The sequence below is a fragment of the Gadus chalcogrammus genome, chromosome 3 (genome assembly GCF_026213295.1).
Source record: "Gadus chalcogrammus isolate NIFS_2021 chromosome 3, NIFS_Gcha_1.0, whole genome shotgun sequence".
In the NCBI taxonomy this organism is placed as follows: Eukaryota; Metazoa; Chordata; class Actinopteri; order Gadiformes; family Gadidae; genus Gadus; species Gadus chalcogrammus.
This window is the reverse complement of record NC_079414.1, coordinates 622,630-642,007: the sequence shown is the minus strand read 5'-3', so window position 1 is coordinate 642,007 and position 19,378 is coordinate 622,630. Positions and strand designations below refer to the sequence as shown.

At 44.3% G+C, this 19,378-nt stretch overlaps 2 protein-coding genes across 2 annotated transcripts in view; both read right to left on the bottom strand.

Annotated features, from left to right (window-relative positions):
• Positions 1-18,112, bottom strand: part of LOC130377454 (probable helicase with zinc finger domain) — a 97,516-nt gene extending 79,404 nt beyond the window's left edge. The window contains exons 1-5 of the mRNA XM_056584612.1: positions 16,701-18,112; positions 16,278-16,484; positions 11,587-11,717; positions 4,442-4,621; positions 1,043-1,144 (exon numbers count right to left, since the gene is read on the bottom strand). Of these exons, the coding sequence (XP_056440587.1) occupies positions 1,043-1,144; positions 4,442-4,621; positions 11,587-11,717; positions 16,278-16,484; positions 16,701-16,862 (782 nt within the window). The 5' untranslated portion in view covers positions 16,863-18,112. The remainder of the gene's footprint in view (positions 1-1,042; positions 1,145-4,441; positions 4,622-11,586; positions 11,718-16,277; positions 16,485-16,700) is intronic.
• LOC130377462 (E3 SUMO-protein ligase ZBED1-like) lies at positions 11,724-15,935 on the bottom strand. The gene is made up of 2 exons (XM_056584616.1): positions 13,939-15,935; positions 11,724-13,537 (listed from the first exon to the last, which is right to left on the bottom strand). Exons 1-2 carry the CDS (start codon positions 14,273-14,275, stop codon positions 12,459-12,461), a joined length of 1,416 nt encoding a protein of 471 aa, XP_056440591.1. The 5' UTR covers positions 14,276-15,935; the 3' UTR covers positions 11,724-12,458.
• Positions 18,113-19,378: the final 1,266 nt, after the last annotated feature.

The window sequence follows — 19,378 nt, the reverse complement described above, 5'->3', positions numbered from 1 at the left end:
CCTCCCTCCCGGCTGCTCCACAGCCAGGGCTCCTGCTTATTGGTTCAGAGCACAGCGCAAATAGATTTTGGCACAATTCAGTCCCCTTAGTGAGACAGCACTCAGAGGAGGAATTTCCGCCGCTCCCGCATTAACCCAATTGTTATTCACCGGCCGCCAACACTGTCAGAGTAATAAATGGGAGTCAGTAGGAGGCTGAGGGAGAAACGTCCTCAACCCGTAATTTTCCATTGCCGATAGGGGATGCCAGTATCCCTTTACCCAGGGCAAAAAACATTACATACACTGTATTGAAAGGCATTAAAGTAGTCATATTAAGGTCATTAATTCATTACAGTAGTCCTGGCAATCTACATTTTTTATTCTCAACAAAGTTAAGGAGGATCTTCTTCCCTCTCCTCACTGGAGAAGCCTCGACTGCAACCCTCAACTATAAACAATTACTCCCAACCTGTGAGGCTCTAATCCTCAACTACAAACAATTACACCCAACCGGTGAAGCCCTAACCCTCAACTATAAACCATTATAGCCAACCTGTGAAGCCCTAACTCTCAACTATAAACCATTACAGCCAACCTGTGAAGCCCTAACCCTCAAATATAAACCATAACGGCCAACCTGTGAAGCCCTAACCCTCAACTATAAACCATTACAGCCAACCTGTGAAGCCCTAACCCTCAAATATAAACCATTACAGCCAATCTGTGAAGCCCTAACCCTCAACTGTAAACCATTAGAAGCAATCTGTGAAACCCTAAGCCACAACTATAAACCATTACAGCCAACCTGTGAGAACCTAACCCTCAACTATAAAACCTCCTTCCACACACCACCACCTCACAGCTACCCTGGGTCTCACTGGTCCTACCAGCTACCCTGGTACTCAGAGCTTCCCTGGTCCTCAGAGCTCTCCTGGTCCTCACTGGTCCTCCCAGCTACCCTGTTCCTCAGAGCTTCCCTGGTCCTCAGAGCTCTCCTGGTCCTCCCAGCTACCCTGGTCCTCAGAGCTTTCCTGGTCCTCAGAGTTCTCTTGGTCCTCACCTGAGCGGTCTGGCATGGGGGTTGCCTGCCTCCACGTATGGGTGAAGGTAGTCCTTGATATACAGGTCAGCAGCGCTGTTGGAATGAGTGCAGATGAGGACCCTGTAAAGACAAAAATAGATATTTAATATAATGAAGAACAGTAACATACATTTTACCTGCTCAGCCAGTGAGCAATCCATCTATATATCAAAGCGGGATGCTTAACGTCCATTCTGCGCTACGTCACACAGGCCACTACAGCGGCACTCAAGCCGCAGCGGCACTCCAGCCGTACTAGAGCGGTACTGCTACGGCACTACGGTGGCACTACAGCCGTACCACGGCGTGGGTGCTCGGCTTTAATCTCACGAGAGACCGTAGGCTGGAATACTTTATATTATAGCCTTGCAGTTTTAACCGGCACCAGGTACCGTTTCATCAAAACTATTTAAAAACCTACAAACAAAATGTTTTAATCTTCTAGCGTTAACCAATCCCATAAAGATGGCGACAAGGGTTTCCATCAGACCTACTGACCCTCTAACCTCCGTCTATCCGTTGCATTTAAACAAGACTTTGGGAGAGTCCTAAGAAAGGCTGATGCTTGGGAAACTGATTTCCATGTGAAAGTGGCAAGTCAACGCAGATTGGGTTGGCAGAGTGTCTCCCGGTGGGTTTATGGCAGTATTCCCAACTGAATGAATAGGAATACGGAGTGGCCAGGATACGTGACTACATGTTAGAAAACGTTCAGTATTGAATAAATATTTTTAATCAAATTTTTGATTGATTTTTTTTATTGAAAAGCAAGACAAAAAAGTTTATAAAGGACATTTAATCGTTTGATTTATGCAATGGTGAAAAATTAAAGCAAAATGAATGAAAAACAGTAAAAGCCACATTCGGTATTCGATTTCGGCCTTCGGCCAACTGTTTCAGTCTATTCGGTTTCGGTCTCGGCCAAGAATTTTCATTGCAGTGCATCCCTAGTGTCTTTATTGAAGGAACTAGAGGTTTAGCATGCAGTAATAGGTTAAGGGCTGGTGTCAATTATTCATCAAACATGCCCTTCCGTAAAGACTCCGTTAAGGAAGAAGCTGGCCATCATGTAAGGTGTGCACGCGGAGCAGGGGCCCGCCCGGAGGCAGCAGCTAGACACTAATCACTATGTTAAATGCCAAACCAAACGCTGCCCCAGGACTAAAGAGGATTCTGCCGGTGGTCAGACAATGGAGAGGTGCTCAAGAACTTCCTTTCACATAATAAAATAAAACCTCTTAGGATTTAACCGATGACCTCACAGGTCTGACAGCGTTCAGAAAGGTTGCAACCAGAGGTCGCGTTAACCGACAAATGTCCGTCATTGACGGATATTTTTTAACTATGACGGAAAAATCTGAAGGCAGTCCGTCATTTTGACGGATTTTACAATGACCATTACCAATAATAAACATAAGAATAAAAATCACAATTGAAGTAACAGGCAAGTTGTGACAGTTTTCTTACTCTACATAAGCTTCATTGCCGACACCAACTTTCAAACTGAGCCGAAGTTACGGCCGTGCTCAACGCGCCTCGCGCTATCCTACAGCGCGTTGAAGACCCACGGACTAGAGGCATTGGAGCGCGTCTGTGCCCACTACGGGTCACCGCGGGGTGCAGCTGCACCACTGGTTGAGAATGACCGCATGCAGAGGGAGTTTCTCCCGATGAAGAGAGTGCTGGCAGGGTCGTTCAGGGGCTCCTGTCGGCTGCTCATCACTTCGCTAGGGGAAATGTTTCCCGATTTTAGAGAGCTGGCTGAAGTGGCGCTGGTTATCCCAGTGTCAAGTGTTGCAGCTGAGCGCGGATTCAGCCTTCAAAATAACATAAAAACCGCCACGAGAAGTCGTCTGTCGGAGGCAAAGACGCAGCATCTAATGACAATCGCCTCCGCAGCAGTATCCATCGATACGTTTGATTTCAAGCAAGCAAGCACACTTTTCAAATCCATGCGGGCAAGAAGGAAAGTTTGAGCTGCCTACAGAAGATTACCAAGAATTATAAGTGGACTGTTCATTTTCACTATAATTGTCTTCGTTCAGCTAAAAATAGCCCATTACAGCCCATACATCGTTCTATGTTAAGGCACAACAGCCGCGATGTTTTAAAAGCGGAAAAATCGAGTTCTCACCGTCAGAAAGAAATGCATAAATAAATGATTACCGTATTTTCCGGACTATACGTCGCTCCCGAGTATTAGTCGCATCAGTCAAAAAATGCTCCATGACGAGGAAAAAAACATATATACGTCGCATCGGTGTATAAGTCGCATTTATTTTTAAACATTTAAACAAGAACGTTTAGTCTGGAGAGACTGAATAAAATTGCAATAGCAATATAGGTGTGTCGGTCCCACTCGTAGTTCTGAGAGTATACCGAATTCAGTGACACCGGGATTCCAACGGACGCGTATGCGCCGCGGTCCTAAACCTGAGCGCACGATCGGGAGGTGGAAGTTTCGCTTTAGATGCCTTCACGAGTCCAGCGGAGGGCTCCAGTTTTCGCCGGCCAAGTCATGCGCTGTGATATGTGTGACAGCTATGTTGCACAACATTGCAGCTAAGGCTGGGGTAGCTTTGGTTGAACCGGAGGACATTGAGGACGATGACGACGAGAATATAATTTATTCGGTGGTGCAGTAGGCTTGCAGCGTTCAGTTGTAGGCCTAATGAATGACGGTGCCATCTTGCGGCCGAAGATTATGTACGCACAATTTTGGCATACAAGTCGCAGGGCAAGCCAAACTACAAAAAAACCGCGACTTATAGTCCGGAAAATACGGTAATTATTATTGAAACACGCTTGTTCTGCAGGTTTTTTTTTTTTATGAAAATAAGTCAATAAAAACAAGTGAGGCTATTGAATATAAGCATTATAGCTTAGGCCTAGGCCTATATTACCATTTAAAAGTTAAAATAAAATGACAGATAATAATGGACAATGACGGATTTTTTACGACCCTGTCCGTCAAAATGACGGACAATGAAAAAGTCTAGCGCAACCTCTGATTGCAACATAGATCATGTTGGCAGGAGGACGCAAACGTACCAGCACCTCAGACGGAGAACAGATGTGGTTTAACATTCAGTAAGAGCTATAGCTCATCAACACCATCTGCTCAGAGACCCCAACAATAAACACTCCTATGTTTTAGAGTTCCCCTGAGGAGAATAAAATAATGAAATCGATGTGGGGACAGACCGACGGGAGTCAGGGACAGAGAGACAGGGACAGATAGAGGGGGAGTCAGGGACAGACAGACAGAGAGTCAGGGATAGACAAGTGGAGTCAGGGAAAAACTGACGGGGTCAGAGACAGAAAGACAGAGGACAGACAGACAGAGTCAAGGACAGACAGACGGAGTCAGGGACAGACCTGCTGTGCTGCTGCCGGAGGATGTGTTTGACTCCCTGGGCCAGGGTGAAGGTCTTGCCCGTGCCATAGGGCCCGATGAGGAGCACTGGTGGCAGGGGCAGGGTAACAGGCGTGGTGATGGCCAGGATGGCCTCCTTCTGCTTGGCGTTCAGCCGGGGGTCCAGCAACTCGTCCCATTGCCTGCAGAAGGGGGCGAGAGATCGGAATTGTAGTTTAAATATCATGAACATCCCAAATAAGACCAATTGATAGTGCGTCAATTGGAGCTGTCGTTCATATTTGGACATCAGTCAGATATTTACTGACAACCAATCAATTGAACGCGAGTGGGGTGTTTCAGTATGTGCGTATCTGACTTACTATCCTCATTAAAGAGAAGGAAATAAACCAAAGCTGTGTGTGGGCTGGTGCTGACAAAATGAGGAAAACAATAACCTTTTCTTCCACCTGTTTGATGTGACCCCTTTTTATAGCAGCATGCCTCCATTGGATGAAACATTGAAAGTAAAAACAATATTTGATAAAGGCTTTGCAACAACATCAAAATGACTAATTACTAGGGCTTTAACGATACACCAACTCACGAATCAGTTAGTGGTGAGTGGGCGAGCGGTAGCGTGTGTGTCTAGTGAAGAAACGAAAGAGTCCGGTAGAATAAAGTACCCAGCCTGTCAATAATCGGTGGCTACTTCATTCCTACCTATAAGCAGACCAACTGCCGGTCAAAGCACACAAAACACTAGAGCCAGGCATCACACAGGCTATTTTTGCGCGCTTGGCCAACTCTGGATAAATGTGGTTCATATCACATGTGAGGACTTCTCAGGCTGTGGAGAAATGGTCATCACAGTGAGGGCATCTCGTCGCAGACTTAAGGCATCGATAAGAGGAGCGGTGTCAGCAGATTATTATTTAGACAGATTATTAGCAAATTTCAATCCGACAATTTCAACGGAGAGATACAATCTCACACCGCGAGACAGGTTTGTGGCTTTGAGTGCCCCGATTTCGGTTTCGATACGCATAACGTTACAACCCTACTTGTGAGTGTTACACTTTTTGTAACACAAACAATGTCTCGCTCATGTTACCACCCTCAGGTGCCAGACACAGGTGCTTCCCTGTGGCGCCACCAGACAAGGGGGACTCTAGTCTAGTGAGGCCACCGGGCGCAGACAGTCAAACATGCAGCCGGATAACGTCATTTACAACAATAAACTACCACAATGTGTAGAGGTAGACAGCCGGTTAACGGCATCTACAACAATAAACTACCACAATATGTTGAGGTGGGCAACCGGTTAACCTCATCCACAACATAAACTATTACATTGTGTTGAGGTAGACAGCTGGTTAACGTCATCTACAACAATTAACTACCACAATGTGTTGCGGTAGACAGCTGGTTAACGTAATCTACAACAATAAACTACCACAATGTGCAGAGGTAGACAGCCAGTTAACGTAATCTACAACAATAAACTACCACAATGTGTAGTGGTAAACAGACGGTTAACGTCATCTACAACATAAACTACCACAACGTGATGAGGTAGGCAGCCGATTAACATCTTCTACAACAATAAACTACCGCAATCATTGTGGTAGGCAGCCGGTTCACCTCATCTACAACATAAACTACCACATTGCGTTGAGGTCAAGGCTCCTCCAGGTCCATCATAGTGCCCGACAGATATATTGGTTGCCCGTTATTATTGGCTGATATTGGCCCATCACAGATTAATCAATGTTGCCATGGGCCGAAACATTGCTGGACGGTGAGCAGTAGGGATGGGCCGATAGTCGATTCTATCGACTATCGACGATAGATGGAATCCATCGTCAATCGTGTCAAGTAGCCGATAAAAAGGCGATAATATTATATTTTAATATATATATATATATTTTTTTTAAAAGCGCTGTTGTAACTATTTTTTCAACTTAAAAAGCCCCGCAAATTGTAATTGAAATTAACTGGCACCGGTGGAAAACATACTATGTAGCGCTGACCTGCCGTATTCACTCACTGCTGCGAGAGGAGAGGGGAGGGGCTCGAAACCTACCGGTCTGCTCGCACGGCGAAATGACATCACACCCCTCTGCACCATTTCCGGGTTACAGCTGTGGTACATGAGCTGTGTTCGACTTCGAAATCGTTCCCTATTCACTCACTCACTATTCCCTATAGTGTTCATGATATAGTGCACTACATAGGGAACGTACAAACGAGAATTCGGACACTACGCTGAACATTTCTAAACGTAATTTGCGTCAGTAAATGCGCCGGGTATTTGTGTGACGCAGACAGATGCGCCCAGATTGTGTAAACTAACCGGGCACTCTAGAGGAAAGCTGGAGGTTGTTTTGATGTTGAATGTTACATTTCCTTGAACAAGGTTTTTCTGATTCATTTTGAATGTTTCATTTCTTTGTTAAATCCCAAATAAATTGTTGATATTTCTAAACGAAAGCCGGAGACTCCATCATTAAATGTAGTCGTTTTCGCCGCTTGCGGTTATTGAGCTTCGTCTTCTCCTCCGGAAAAACACGACTGCATTGCATTGTGGTATATGGGAGTAACACGTAGGGAACATCATATGTACACTCACATTTGGGTATTTTAAGTGCATATAGGGCATGAAATTAACATGCCCTATTTCTCAATTAAATTGAGAATTCGAACAACACTACAAAATAGCGAGCACCCTATATAGTGCACTATATCCGTGATAGGGAACGATTTAGAACACAGCTACGAGCTGTGTGTCATCAGCGTGTGTCATGATGACAGCGCCGCCGGCGCCGACGCATCGAAACTTAAATCAGCGGAGGCTCACGGCTCACGCTGGTCCAAGGGGAAGACCATCGTATTTGTTTTTAAGAAAAAAATCGAAAAATAAAAACGTGATTTTTTTCAAAGTGATAAATTATTATACAATTATTATAAAGATGACCCCCGATAGTATCAACTATCGGCGATCGCTAGGGGGCGCTATCGGACGATGGAAGCTTGTAGACGATTACCCAACCCTAGTTAGCAGCAAATCCAAAAGACTGCTCCACCCCAGGATACCACATTATATATATTCAGGGTTTTATCCAGAATTTTTTGAAGGTGCCATGACATGCTATTTTATGGATGCTTTAATATAGGTATTAGTGGGCCACTAACACAGTATTCAAAGACGTTCCCGAAATTCAGCCGTGGTGCAGACTTACAGCCACTCCGAGCCAGTCGCACAATGAGCTTCCCCCAAATGCACTGTTTTGGTGTCTGTAGCTATAATGCAAATGAGGAGGAGCGAGGCGAGTCAAGGATGAGGGTGGGGGTGTGGCCCTGAGCAGCTTGCAGCCACGGTACCATGCGCTCTGTTTACAGTGGATGTATCGCAACGGCGAGGCGCACACAGCCTTCAGCCGTGTTCTGTAAATATTCTAGAACACACGGGAGTCCTGGAGCTTTATATCTAAATAATATCATAAACATAGATATCGAAATCCTATAATATATATTATCACGGCCAAAAGCTGTGTGAGTCGATATTATGAATCTCAAATGACCGTGTTGGGTTCTCCGACGTTCCTGGTTCTTCCACATCAATCTGAAGTAGACTGAACTGCGACATGGAGGAGAAAGGGATTGTTGCCGGGCAGTGCTTAGGCACCACCGCCACCTGCAGCACCGGTCCCTCGGCAGCGGGAAGCGGGGCTCAAGCGGGAGACATTCGCGGCCAACAATCCCTTTCTCCTCCATGTCGTGGTTCATGTTCTTGAGGGAGTCAAAGCCAAAGTTCCTTCCCCCCCAATTCATTCTCAACCATGGCTGAGATAACCCCCATTACGAGTCTCGTTATAGAAATACCAGAGAAGAGAGTCCGACGTGTTACGCGCCATAACACCAAAAGCAGAACAGTTATCCAAATAACAAGGAAGTGTTACACTTGCGTTAACAGTCCTGGAGCTCTAAATCTAAATAATATCATATAATACATAGATATCTATATCATATAATACATATTATCATGGCCAAAAGCTGTGTGCGCCTCCAGACGATATTTTGAATCACAAACGAATTCGTCAGGTTCTCCGACGTCTCTGGTTCTTCCACTTTCACATTCATCTGAAGTAGACTGAACCGCCCGCTGCCGGGCGGTGGTGTTTTGCGGCGGTGGTGCCTCGCGGCAACCGGCGGCATATCGCAGTCCATGTACTTCAGGGTCAAAGCCAAAGTTACTTTCCTATAACCCCCACTACAGTCTCGTAGTGGAAATACAAGAGACGTCAAAGAACCGACAAGAAACACTTGCGTTACAGTGTGTGTATTCACACACACACACACACACACACACACACACACACACACACACACACACACACACACACACACACACACACACACACACACACACACACACACACACACACACACACACACAGAGGAGCCCGACCGATATAGAATTTTTAAGGCCGATACCGATACGAATATTTTGTGATTTAAAAATCTGATATGCCGATATATCGGCCGATACATATATATTAAAAAAAAATCCAGAAACGCGCAACAAAACAAACATTTCCCTAACATTGGTTATTTGTAGTTGTCCTTTAAATCCTTTTCACTCTCAGCTAACACGTAACAACAACAAAACTGGACATGGTAGTCATGAATTATTTCATGCTTATCGACTTTAGAGAATTGATGGGGATGTTATTTTAATTGTTATTCAAGCAATGTATGTCTCGTGACAGTTGCCAACTTACCATGAACACACATGAACAACACCGATGATCTCCGTCGATCTCCGTCATTCACTCTGCCTAACTCTGGCTGATTCAGCGGGTTTGGGCGTTAGAGCGCCCTCTGGTGGACAAACTTTTATTTTTTTTATTTTTTCATATTCATTTATCGGCCATTATAAATGCCGATACAGAATAGTTTGAAAAATGCCTAATATCGGCCGATAATATCGGCCTGCCGATATATCGGTCGGGCTCTAACACACACACACACATGTTGCGCTCGCATGGTCGTGTCTCATTGGCGGGCCAAATTCTCTGAGCGGGCCAGGCAGAGTAAGGGGAGGAGCTTAGATGCTATGTGACGACATATGAAACCACATTCCAAATCAGCGCGCTTGAGCCTCCGTTTTTTCAAACGCGAGCACAACACCTAGTGCTCGTTTTACACCGAACACCAGTTTTAGCCACTGGGGGACCATAAGCAGGCTAGGGGAACTCATATTTATGTTAGAAAACCTCATAAAGTGAGATTTTCATGCCATGGCACCTTTAAGTTGATTTGCTACCTTTTAATACCTTTTTTAATACCTTTACAATATTTTTTAATACAAGCACGACTTCAAGCTGCTGACGCAAAAACAGGCCGAGACAGCGAGATGCGTCAATATGTCACAGAGTAAAAATTGCATAACAATTAGAAGACAGGCTGGACATTTGAATGAAGAGCTACAAATTCAAATATATATATGTTTTTAATGAATTCTTTCAAAATGAATTAAATTAGGGCCTTGAAAAATAAGAAGAGAAGAAACTAAATTACAATAAAGTGCAACTTTACACTGTGAGGACAATATTTAACGAGGTAACAGGACACAAAAACTGGCCAACAGAGAGAGAGCGAGAGCGGGCCTTGGAAAATTAAATATCTACATCACCCTTACCTGGCTTCAAAGTTGAGCTTGTATACAAGTGTGTTTGCAGAGATTGGTGTATGGCACATAGTTGACGAGATATTCTGCGGTCTGTTTTGGCCTCTTTGGTAGTGGCTTTCCCACAATATTTACTTTATTAAAGCACATTACTCCACTAAGGGCGTTGATGAGCAGAAATGCCATGGTACAAGGTTAGAGGCAGTGAAATCTGACACATACTTAAAGTGTATTGACATTTTTTAATTGAACCCAGGTTCTTTGTTTTGGCATCTATACCAAACCCTTCAGATACTTTTTTTTTAAATTATTACATTGAAAATCGAGTATAGAGGTTGCCCGGCGCAATGTTTAGCTTCTATGTTATTGGTTGGGGGCATCGCAAACGCTTCTAAATCTGCATTTTTAACCACTAATATTGCTCAAAATAGCATAAAATAGCACTGCAGTGCCCCTCACCAATAACAAGGAAGCCAAACATTGCGCCGGTCAAAATCTATTCTCGATTTTCAATGAAAAAAGTATCTGGAATAACACTAAGTATGTGTCAGATTTCAGTGCCTCTAACATTGGGCCACTGGCATGTCTCCTAATATGGCATTTGACTGAACTAGATCGCCTTTGTGTATTCTTTAGAAAAAGGTAAATCTAAAAAGGAAATCTTGGTATTTTAAGAAAACGTTGAATTCACCACATATTTACAATATCAATCTACACTGGAAAATAGTACACTTCGGATTACTCCATGGAACAACTTTGAAAGACGAGCATTACGTTGTTGCTTAAGGCAGAATCAACTTAAATATAGAACCACATGTTTAATGGAACAACGATGGATGAGAGCTCTGGTTTTCTTGTGAGTTTGGGACAACCGTCCAGATGGACCCGGTGTTTTCGGTGCCTGCAAAGCCTTTTTTTTTAAACCAGGTCCCAGGGTGAAAAAGAGAAAAACGGCCAACTGTGTTTTCCGTGTTAGGATTTGTGTGGACGCCAGATGGGCAAACGATGACGTCAACCCCCCCCCCTACCAGCTGGGCAACGTTAGATTTCCGTCTAATTTGTTTTGTTTAATTTGAATTATTTTTGTAGCTATAAATACAGTCCCTTGGTACATTTAATTACAAACTGTACATTAGTAATTAAAAAAAATACTAAAACAAAAGTATTTTCTGCTCAGCGATCAGGTTTGATGCGCATGCTCCGCCTTTTCTTTTTTTGTTCGGGAACCAGCGCCACATATAGGCCTGAATATGTACTACAGCGTTTTTCCAGCAGGATGCGTTTTTGCAACGAGTCAATCTTTACAGAGAAATTCCTGAAACGCTGCCAAGGAATACGGAGGGGTAAAGAGTTTTCGCCCGCTTGGACTTGGCCTTAAAAAAAGGTTATAAAACCCATTCCTCACTGTGCGAGGCCGGTTGCAGAGGTGATTGCAGGTGAATGTTTTAGGGTTCTTGGCCGGGGGAAGTGCTGTACCTGTTGGGGCTCCAAGGTATGGTGGGCACCAGGCTGGCGTCGGGGAACAGGATGTTGTTGTCCTTGATGCGGTCCAGAGCGTAGTGCATCTCACACAGAGGCAGCCTGTTCAGCTGGAACTGGAGCTCCACCTGAGAGCCAAACACAACAGCTCATTTTCCCCGTTTCAGTGGACAGCCCTGGATGGTGAACTATAAACTATAACTAGCCACTTGAATACAGGAATGATAGGAAGCCAAAAAACACCATGAATAATATTTATGAGGGTTTAATAATGTATTTGTGTCTTCCATTCTGCATGATGAAACATGTATGTAGTCACTAAATTCCAATGGATCCAGCAGTCTGTTTCTATAGACCCATCACCTCATATATGGCTGTATTTAATTGGTATTTAAGTTACAACAATGGTCAAAAGTTGGAGGGCTTGAATTCAGTTTATTAGGATGTCTTAATTGCTTTTTAAGAACGTTCCTGCTATCAAGGGCAGCTTTCCAAAGAAGAAGGCCTTTTCAGATAATCACGCACACGAGCACACAGCCCCAGGAAAGGCTGTCAGATTATGACCTTCTGGGAAAGGCAAATTCAATAGGTGAACCTTTCAGTGGTACAGTTTAATATGGGACAGATATCAGAGACCAGACTGGGGAGTAGAAGCTACAGTTTAACATGGGACAGATTAGGGCTGGGCGATATGGGAAAAAGTTATATTTCGATTTCCCCCCCCCAAAATTTCCGATTTCGATTTTATATCACGATATGAACAAAATCACAATTTTTGTATAATTTATTTTTATTTTCTGGTAAAAAAGAAAATGTAACACACAAAAACAAATGTAATACACAAAAACAGCTTAACAAGCTCTTAGGTTTCACAGAACAAATTCTAGCAGCTTTAAAAAACAACAACGAAAAACATGAAGTGCATTTAACTTGTGCTGCAATGAAACAAAAAATGTGCGAGCAAGGAAGACGAGTGTATCCACCATCTCAGGTTTTAAAGCTGCCCTGTGGCAGGTCACAATGTTCCCCCCTGTGCTAAATACCCTCTCGGAGGGTGTGCTGGTTGCAGGGATGCACAAATAGTGCTTTGCAAGGCCGCCAAGTCTTGGGAAGTTCCTTTCATTCACCTTCCACCATTGCAGTGGGTCCATCTCACTGTCTGCATCTGCTGCTGTCAAGTAGTTTTCGAGTTCCCGCTCAACACTCTGTCTGTCATTGAGTGCTGGGCTGGATTCTGGTTTCTTAAAGAAGCTGCCCAATGACTTTTTTTGTGTCTTCAGGGGAGGGGGTACTGCAGCATCTCCTGCCTCTGCTTCCTCTGTTCTGACTGAAGTGGAGCAGTCCTCCAACATCTCAGACACTGCTCTCATTTTGATGGCATGAATGTTTTCTGGCTTAATGTATTGTGTCTTGAAACGCGGATCTACCAAAGTTGCAACATCCAGTAGTTCCTCAGTGTTCGGATCTGCATACTTTTCATCCAGGTATGACATGACTGTCATCTTCAATTCTTTGGTGAGCTGTCTTTCATCGTCGGATGGCTTGAGAATCTGTGTTCTGAAAAGTTGCAGCATCGGCTTGAGGTATGACACACTCACATAATTTTCACGGGAGAGTGCATCAGTGAATTCCAGTAGTGGATTCAGGGCCCCATGGACAGATTCCAGGACATCTAGGTCTTGCCATGTAGGAACCAGTTGTCTCGTCTTTTTGTCTGCTCCCAAGACCTGAGTGATAGCTTTCTGCTGCTCCAGCATCCTCTCCACCATCTTCTGACGTGAACCCCACCTAGTGGGTGACTCAGTCACTAACTTGTGCTGGGGTAGATGAAGCTCTTCTTGAGCAACAGCCAGATCTCTCTTCTTCTTCCACGAATAGCTGAAGGCAGCCACTGCTTTCTTACACACACCCACAGCACGCTCCACTTTCTTGTGCTTTCCGGCTTTCTCTGTGGGGTGGGGGGTGGGGGACAAACAAACAAACAAACAAACAAAAAAAACAGAATAAGAAACCAGTATGAATATTTCTAATACAGAATAGTGCACATGAGGGGCTGGATATTCAAGACAGTATTTTTTAAATTAATAGACAAGGGCATGAATCCAGCATAGTTTGAATACCAGTTTATAATCTTTTGAGGTGGCAAATTAATCTTTGAGAAATAAATAAAGCATTTTAAGGGTGGCCTAATAAACATTATGAAGAGAAGGCCTCGACTCATTGTAAAACGTTCTTGTATTTTTTCTTAAATAATAGTTAAAAAAATATATAATAATGAACATTCGTTTTTTTCATATTTATATGACCTGAAAATACAATTAAGGTATGCAATTCTGCTATTCAACTTACCAACAGCTGAGTGAAGTCGGTGGCCAAAACACTGTAGGCGAGTCCAGTTGTTGAGGGTGGTTGCTTTTACTATATTTGCTCCACTATCTGTGGTAATGCAAACTTGTTTGCTTTCATTTAGCCCCCACGAACCAAGCGATTCTGTCAGCCCTGATGCAATTGCCTCGGCAGTATGGTCTTCAGGAAAGTATGCCGTTTGGAGGCATTTGCTCTTCATAGCCCAGTCTTGGTCAATATAATGAGCAGTGAGGCTCAAATATGGTTCGGAAGTTGGACTTGACCACAAGTCCGATGTGGTGGCGAAGTATGCCACAGCCCGCAGGTCCCTCTCAACCATCCCTCTGCACTCCGCATACAGGTGTGGGATTGCTGTCTGCGAGAAGTGTTTGGCGCCCTGGGAGTTGATAACGAGGGTCAATCACTCTCATTAGGTTTTTAAATTCTTCCCTTTCGACAGTGCGTATTGGCAGCATGCCTTTTGCGAGGAATTGTGTGATTGCGTGTGTAACGTCTTTGTGTCGTTTCGATGTTTTTTCATATGGCGCGATGCTGGAAAGAGCGGACATTATGGTCTGTTGATATGGCTTCCTTTTACTGGTGCTGGAGGAGGGGGCATTACCTGTCTTGCATAACTGTGCGTGCTCTAGTGGGTGGCATTGTCTTAAATGCTGAAACAAATTGCTGGCGTTTCCTGTTTTAGTAGCTACGTTCCTTCTACATATTTTGCACAGTGTATTACGCTGTTGTTCGTCCGACTTCAAATACCCAAAGTACCTCCAAGCAGCCGAACTTCTCAGACCCTTCTTTTCAACAATCTCCTCCTGGGCAGTACTATCATTTAATTGCTGTTCAGAACTCCCGTCTACAGAGTTCTTGCTCATTTTTAAAGTCTGAACTGTCTTGCTGCAAACTTAACTGCGGCTTCGCGCTGCTGCTAGCTACACATGTGTGTATGTTGTTGTGTCTGCACAACCAAACGTGATGTGGCTCGCTTCCAACTGATTGGTTACGTGCGGCGCTGTATTCGTGGGTCTGTGAAAACATTTATTTTTTTTATTTTTTTTGAAGGCGTCGGCTAATCGAACGTCTCATTTAAAACCGTAGAAAAAAATTACATCGCAAATAAAATCGAAATCGAAAAATCGCCCAGCCCTAGGACAGATATAAGATATCAGAGGCCAGACTGGGAAGGAGGAGCTAAAGTTTACCATGGGACAGATATCAGATGTCAGAGGCCAGACTGGGGAGGAGGAGCCACAGTTTATCATGGGACAGATATCAGATATCTGAGTCCTGACTGGGGAGGAGGAGCTACAGTTTAACATGGGACAGATATCAGAGGCCAGACTGGGGAGGGCGAGCTACAGTTTACAATGGGACAGATATCAGATGCCAGACTGGGGAGGAGGAGCTACAGTTTACCATGGGACAGATATCCATGGGACAGATTTCAAATGCGAAACTGGGGAGGCGGAACTACAATTAACCAGGGGATAGATATCAGAGGCTAGACTAGAGAGGAGGAAATAAAGTTTACCATGGGACAGATATCAGATATCAGAGGCCAGACTGGGGAGGAGGAGCAACAGTTTATCACGGGATAGATATCAGATAACAGATGGCAGACAGAAGAGGGTTGAAAGAAGGAGGGTTCACACGGATAAAGTCTGGAAAGGATCTTGAAGAAGGATCGAGAGAAATAAGTACAATCAAGAGGAATATGGCTTATACCCATAAGAGCAGCAGAACAACATTGAGGTTTCCCCACTATACCCCTTGCCATTATGAATAAAAAGCGACCTTGATAAGGGAAACAGGCAAACAGGGCCACCTTTTGTAGGTGGGCCTGGAACGCAAGTTGACAACCCAACCAACGGGCTGATAGAATGTATGGTCAAACAGGTGTTTGTTTCTCAGTATAGTTAGTTGGTTGTAGGGCTGGGCGATAAATCAAATTTTGATCGCGATTTCGATTTCAGTGTCAAACTATTAGAAAATTTACATAATCATTTTTTTTTTAAATATATATATTTTTAAATATTTTTTTATGTTTTATAAAAAGGGCAGAACAGCTGGACACATCTGTATATCATTTTAGATTGAAACATTTTCTTTACTATTTTGTGTATTTTTTTAAGGCGAAATTTCAAAGTTCTCAGTTACAAAGCTTTTTTTGGGAGAGACATGTTGAATAAATTCAACATGTTTCCAAACTCAAAAATAATTGTTTGAATAATCGTGAATACAATATTGAACAAAATAATCGTGATTAGGATCTTTCCCATAATCGAGCAGCCCTAGTTGGTTGTTAACCTGGCTACGGGTTGGTAGGGGGGTACCTGAAGCTCCCGGTCAGGCAGCAGCCCCAGCTCGTCGCAGCACTCCCTGCAGATCCGCAGGAAGATGTAGTCCTTGGTCTTCTCTTCGATGACCGCCTCGTAGACGCGCTCCTTCAGGCCCGGCTGGCCGCCGCACCACTCCCGGCCCACGGGCAGCAGCAGCACCGAGTTCACCTTGGTCATCACCAGGCGGCCTGCCAGTGTGTCCTGGGAGCCCAGGGGAGACAGAGAGTCAGGGGGTTCAGGGAGCAGGGGGACAGTGTGCAGCCTACCTTGCTCATTTCCACTCTCAAACCATACAGTAAACCCACGGACTGGTAAATGTGCAGCGTGACACCCAGCCGACTCAGCCCAGGTAAGGTCATCAGGATGGACCGCCGCGTCCCAACCAAGGGTATTAGGAGCTGAGGTATACTCAGTTACCTCAGACAGCGTCTCCGTGAGCTTGAAGCGGGCGAAGAGCTGGCCGTTCTGTGCGTACTTGGCTCCCCCCGATATGCCAGTCAGCATGAAGCTGGTGACCAGCTGCAGGTTGACCTTGATGTTAAACCTGAAGCAGACAGAAGGTGCAGCTTCAGAATGCATCTTTGACAATGAATTGAAATCAGACTGAAACCTGTCTTTAGGACGACAAGGGATTATTGGTTTGTTTTAAAACACGTTATATAGGGGTGTAACGGTACACAAAAGTCACGGTTCGGTACGTACCTCGTTTTTTAAGTCACATTACGGTATGGTTAATAGTTAAGGGGAAAATTTGAAAAGATAGCCTGTTTCTCAACCCATAGATAAGCAGCAATGAAAACACCAATAATCTTGGTTATGGCATTTGCATTACTGAATTCCCAGAGAGGAGTTGTTGAAATAGTGTTGTGAGCTGGGTTTGTACAGCTCGTCATTTTTTCACAGGTATAACGATAGTTATACCTGGATGTAGGGCTGGGCGATATATCGATATTGGAAATATATAGATATTTTTTTCAAACGAGATATGGAACGAGACGCTATCGTCAACATCGATGTAGTTTAATTTGCATTGAAAGTACAGCATATTTTATCCAAATAACAGCAGTTTTGAACCGCGACTGCCGCCTGCTATTTCGTAATTCTGCTTATCTCTCTCCTGCTCTGCCTACGGCTCACACACACACCCTTCCACTCACGTCACTTTTTTAAATCCCCTACGGCGTGAAACATCGAGTCCGCCGGCAAACTTGGCGCAGAAGACAAATGGCTCCATAGTTTGGCAATGTTTTGGGTAGGCCTACAAGGTGTCTGAGGAATGACAGAATCAGGTTTATTGTAGAGAGTTCTTCAAATCGGTCGCAACTAAAGGGTCGAGCACGACCAACCTCTTCCATCACTACTACCAACCTCTTCCAAAAATGCGTGCATCGACCCAAAATCTTAAGCTGTCTCGACATTAATTATTTTTTATTCAGATAAAGGCAGTACAGCAATTGGCCCAAAATTGTTCTGTACTCCCAGACACCCGCCGGATTGTAGCGGGTGTCCGCTCCGGCGGGTGTCGCTCCATGTCGCGATTCAATTCTGTGCTTCAGATTGATGAGAAAGTGGAAGAACCCGACGGTCGGGAGATATATGAATGCTTTAATTATTATCAATATATAATAAGATTCATAATGTTCCGGAGGCGCAGACAGCTTTTGGCCGTGATATTATATATTATATTGTAATGTTCGGCAGTGTCTAGTCCACGGTTTATACACCCATCGAACTGTATTCAATTTCGAACGGTAGGAATAGTAACTGTAGTAAATCCAAACGGTAGGTAGGTAGGCTATAGTAGGCTAATAACGGTAGCTCCTCGTTAACTCCCCCCTCCCCCCCCCCCATCAGCAAGTCAGGTTAACGAGCACAGCGACACAGGCAGGCTGGAAAATGAGAGCACAGCGACGCCACCGATGTAGAATGACGAGTTGGAGCACGGCAACGGCAACTATGTTATTGCTTCAACAAATATCGATATTCTGCTTGAAGATATCGAGATATGACTTTTGGTCCATATCGCCCAGCCCTACCTGGATGGTGCCTTTTCAAATGCGTGTGCATGTTAAAGTGCTGTACGTAGACACTTTAACATAGCCGGAGAGCCTGTCGGAGACCCTCTCCGTAGCTTAAGTGCGCATCCAATATTTTTTAACTATCCGTCGACGCCATGGACCTATTGGTCGACGCAACGTAGACGGCAAGGGCTGTAATTGGTCCTCTAACAAAATCATTTCCTGATTCACTTCTCCGATTTGACTTTTATATTGTTATTCTTAATTACTTTGTATATTGTTTACTTTGCACCTTAAGGACCAATAAAACACCAAATAAGATTTGAAAAGCCTTGGAAGTTTATTTACAACACTGCTTACATGGTTTGTAGTCAACATATAAGATAGATCGGCGGCGAATTGCATTGCGTATCCGACATCCCGACGGAGAGCTGCTGAGCGGATTACGGAGTCGGAGTAGTATACTTTGGCTAAACGGTCCGGGTGGAACTTCAAGTTTTAAATTCCGCATCGCAAAACAAGCCTTTACAGTCGCCATATTAAAGCTATGTACGCCACATTTACGAACCGCGGTACACCTCTGTAACCGCACCAAAGTGCCTGTACCGTGACGGTTTGGTACAAATATGTGTACTAGGGGTGTGAACTGTTACAAAAAATTGTAAACGGTTACACGACCCCTTTTTTTTGTGTACACGGTTAACCTTTTTTTTATTTATTTTTTAAGTGGACCGCAGTCCATATGACCAGAGTTTAGATCGGGCCCAGAAAATCAAGCCCGACCCGGCCCGAGCCCGTGCACGTTCTGTCTGAGCCCGGCCCGACACATTAACTGTAATTATGAGCCCGAAACCGGTTTCATACATGTGTAACTTTGTACACATTTGTTACTTAGGCCTACTCTGCTAAATACATATGTAGGCTAAGGGATAATGTATAGAACGCCGGTCATTGTCGGGAAAATAAGCACCGACAGGGCGAACAGGACACCAACGCGCAGCGGAGGTGTCTTGCTTCGCCCTGAAGGGGCTTATTTTCGATAATGACCGGCGACGTTCTATAGGCTACATTATCCCG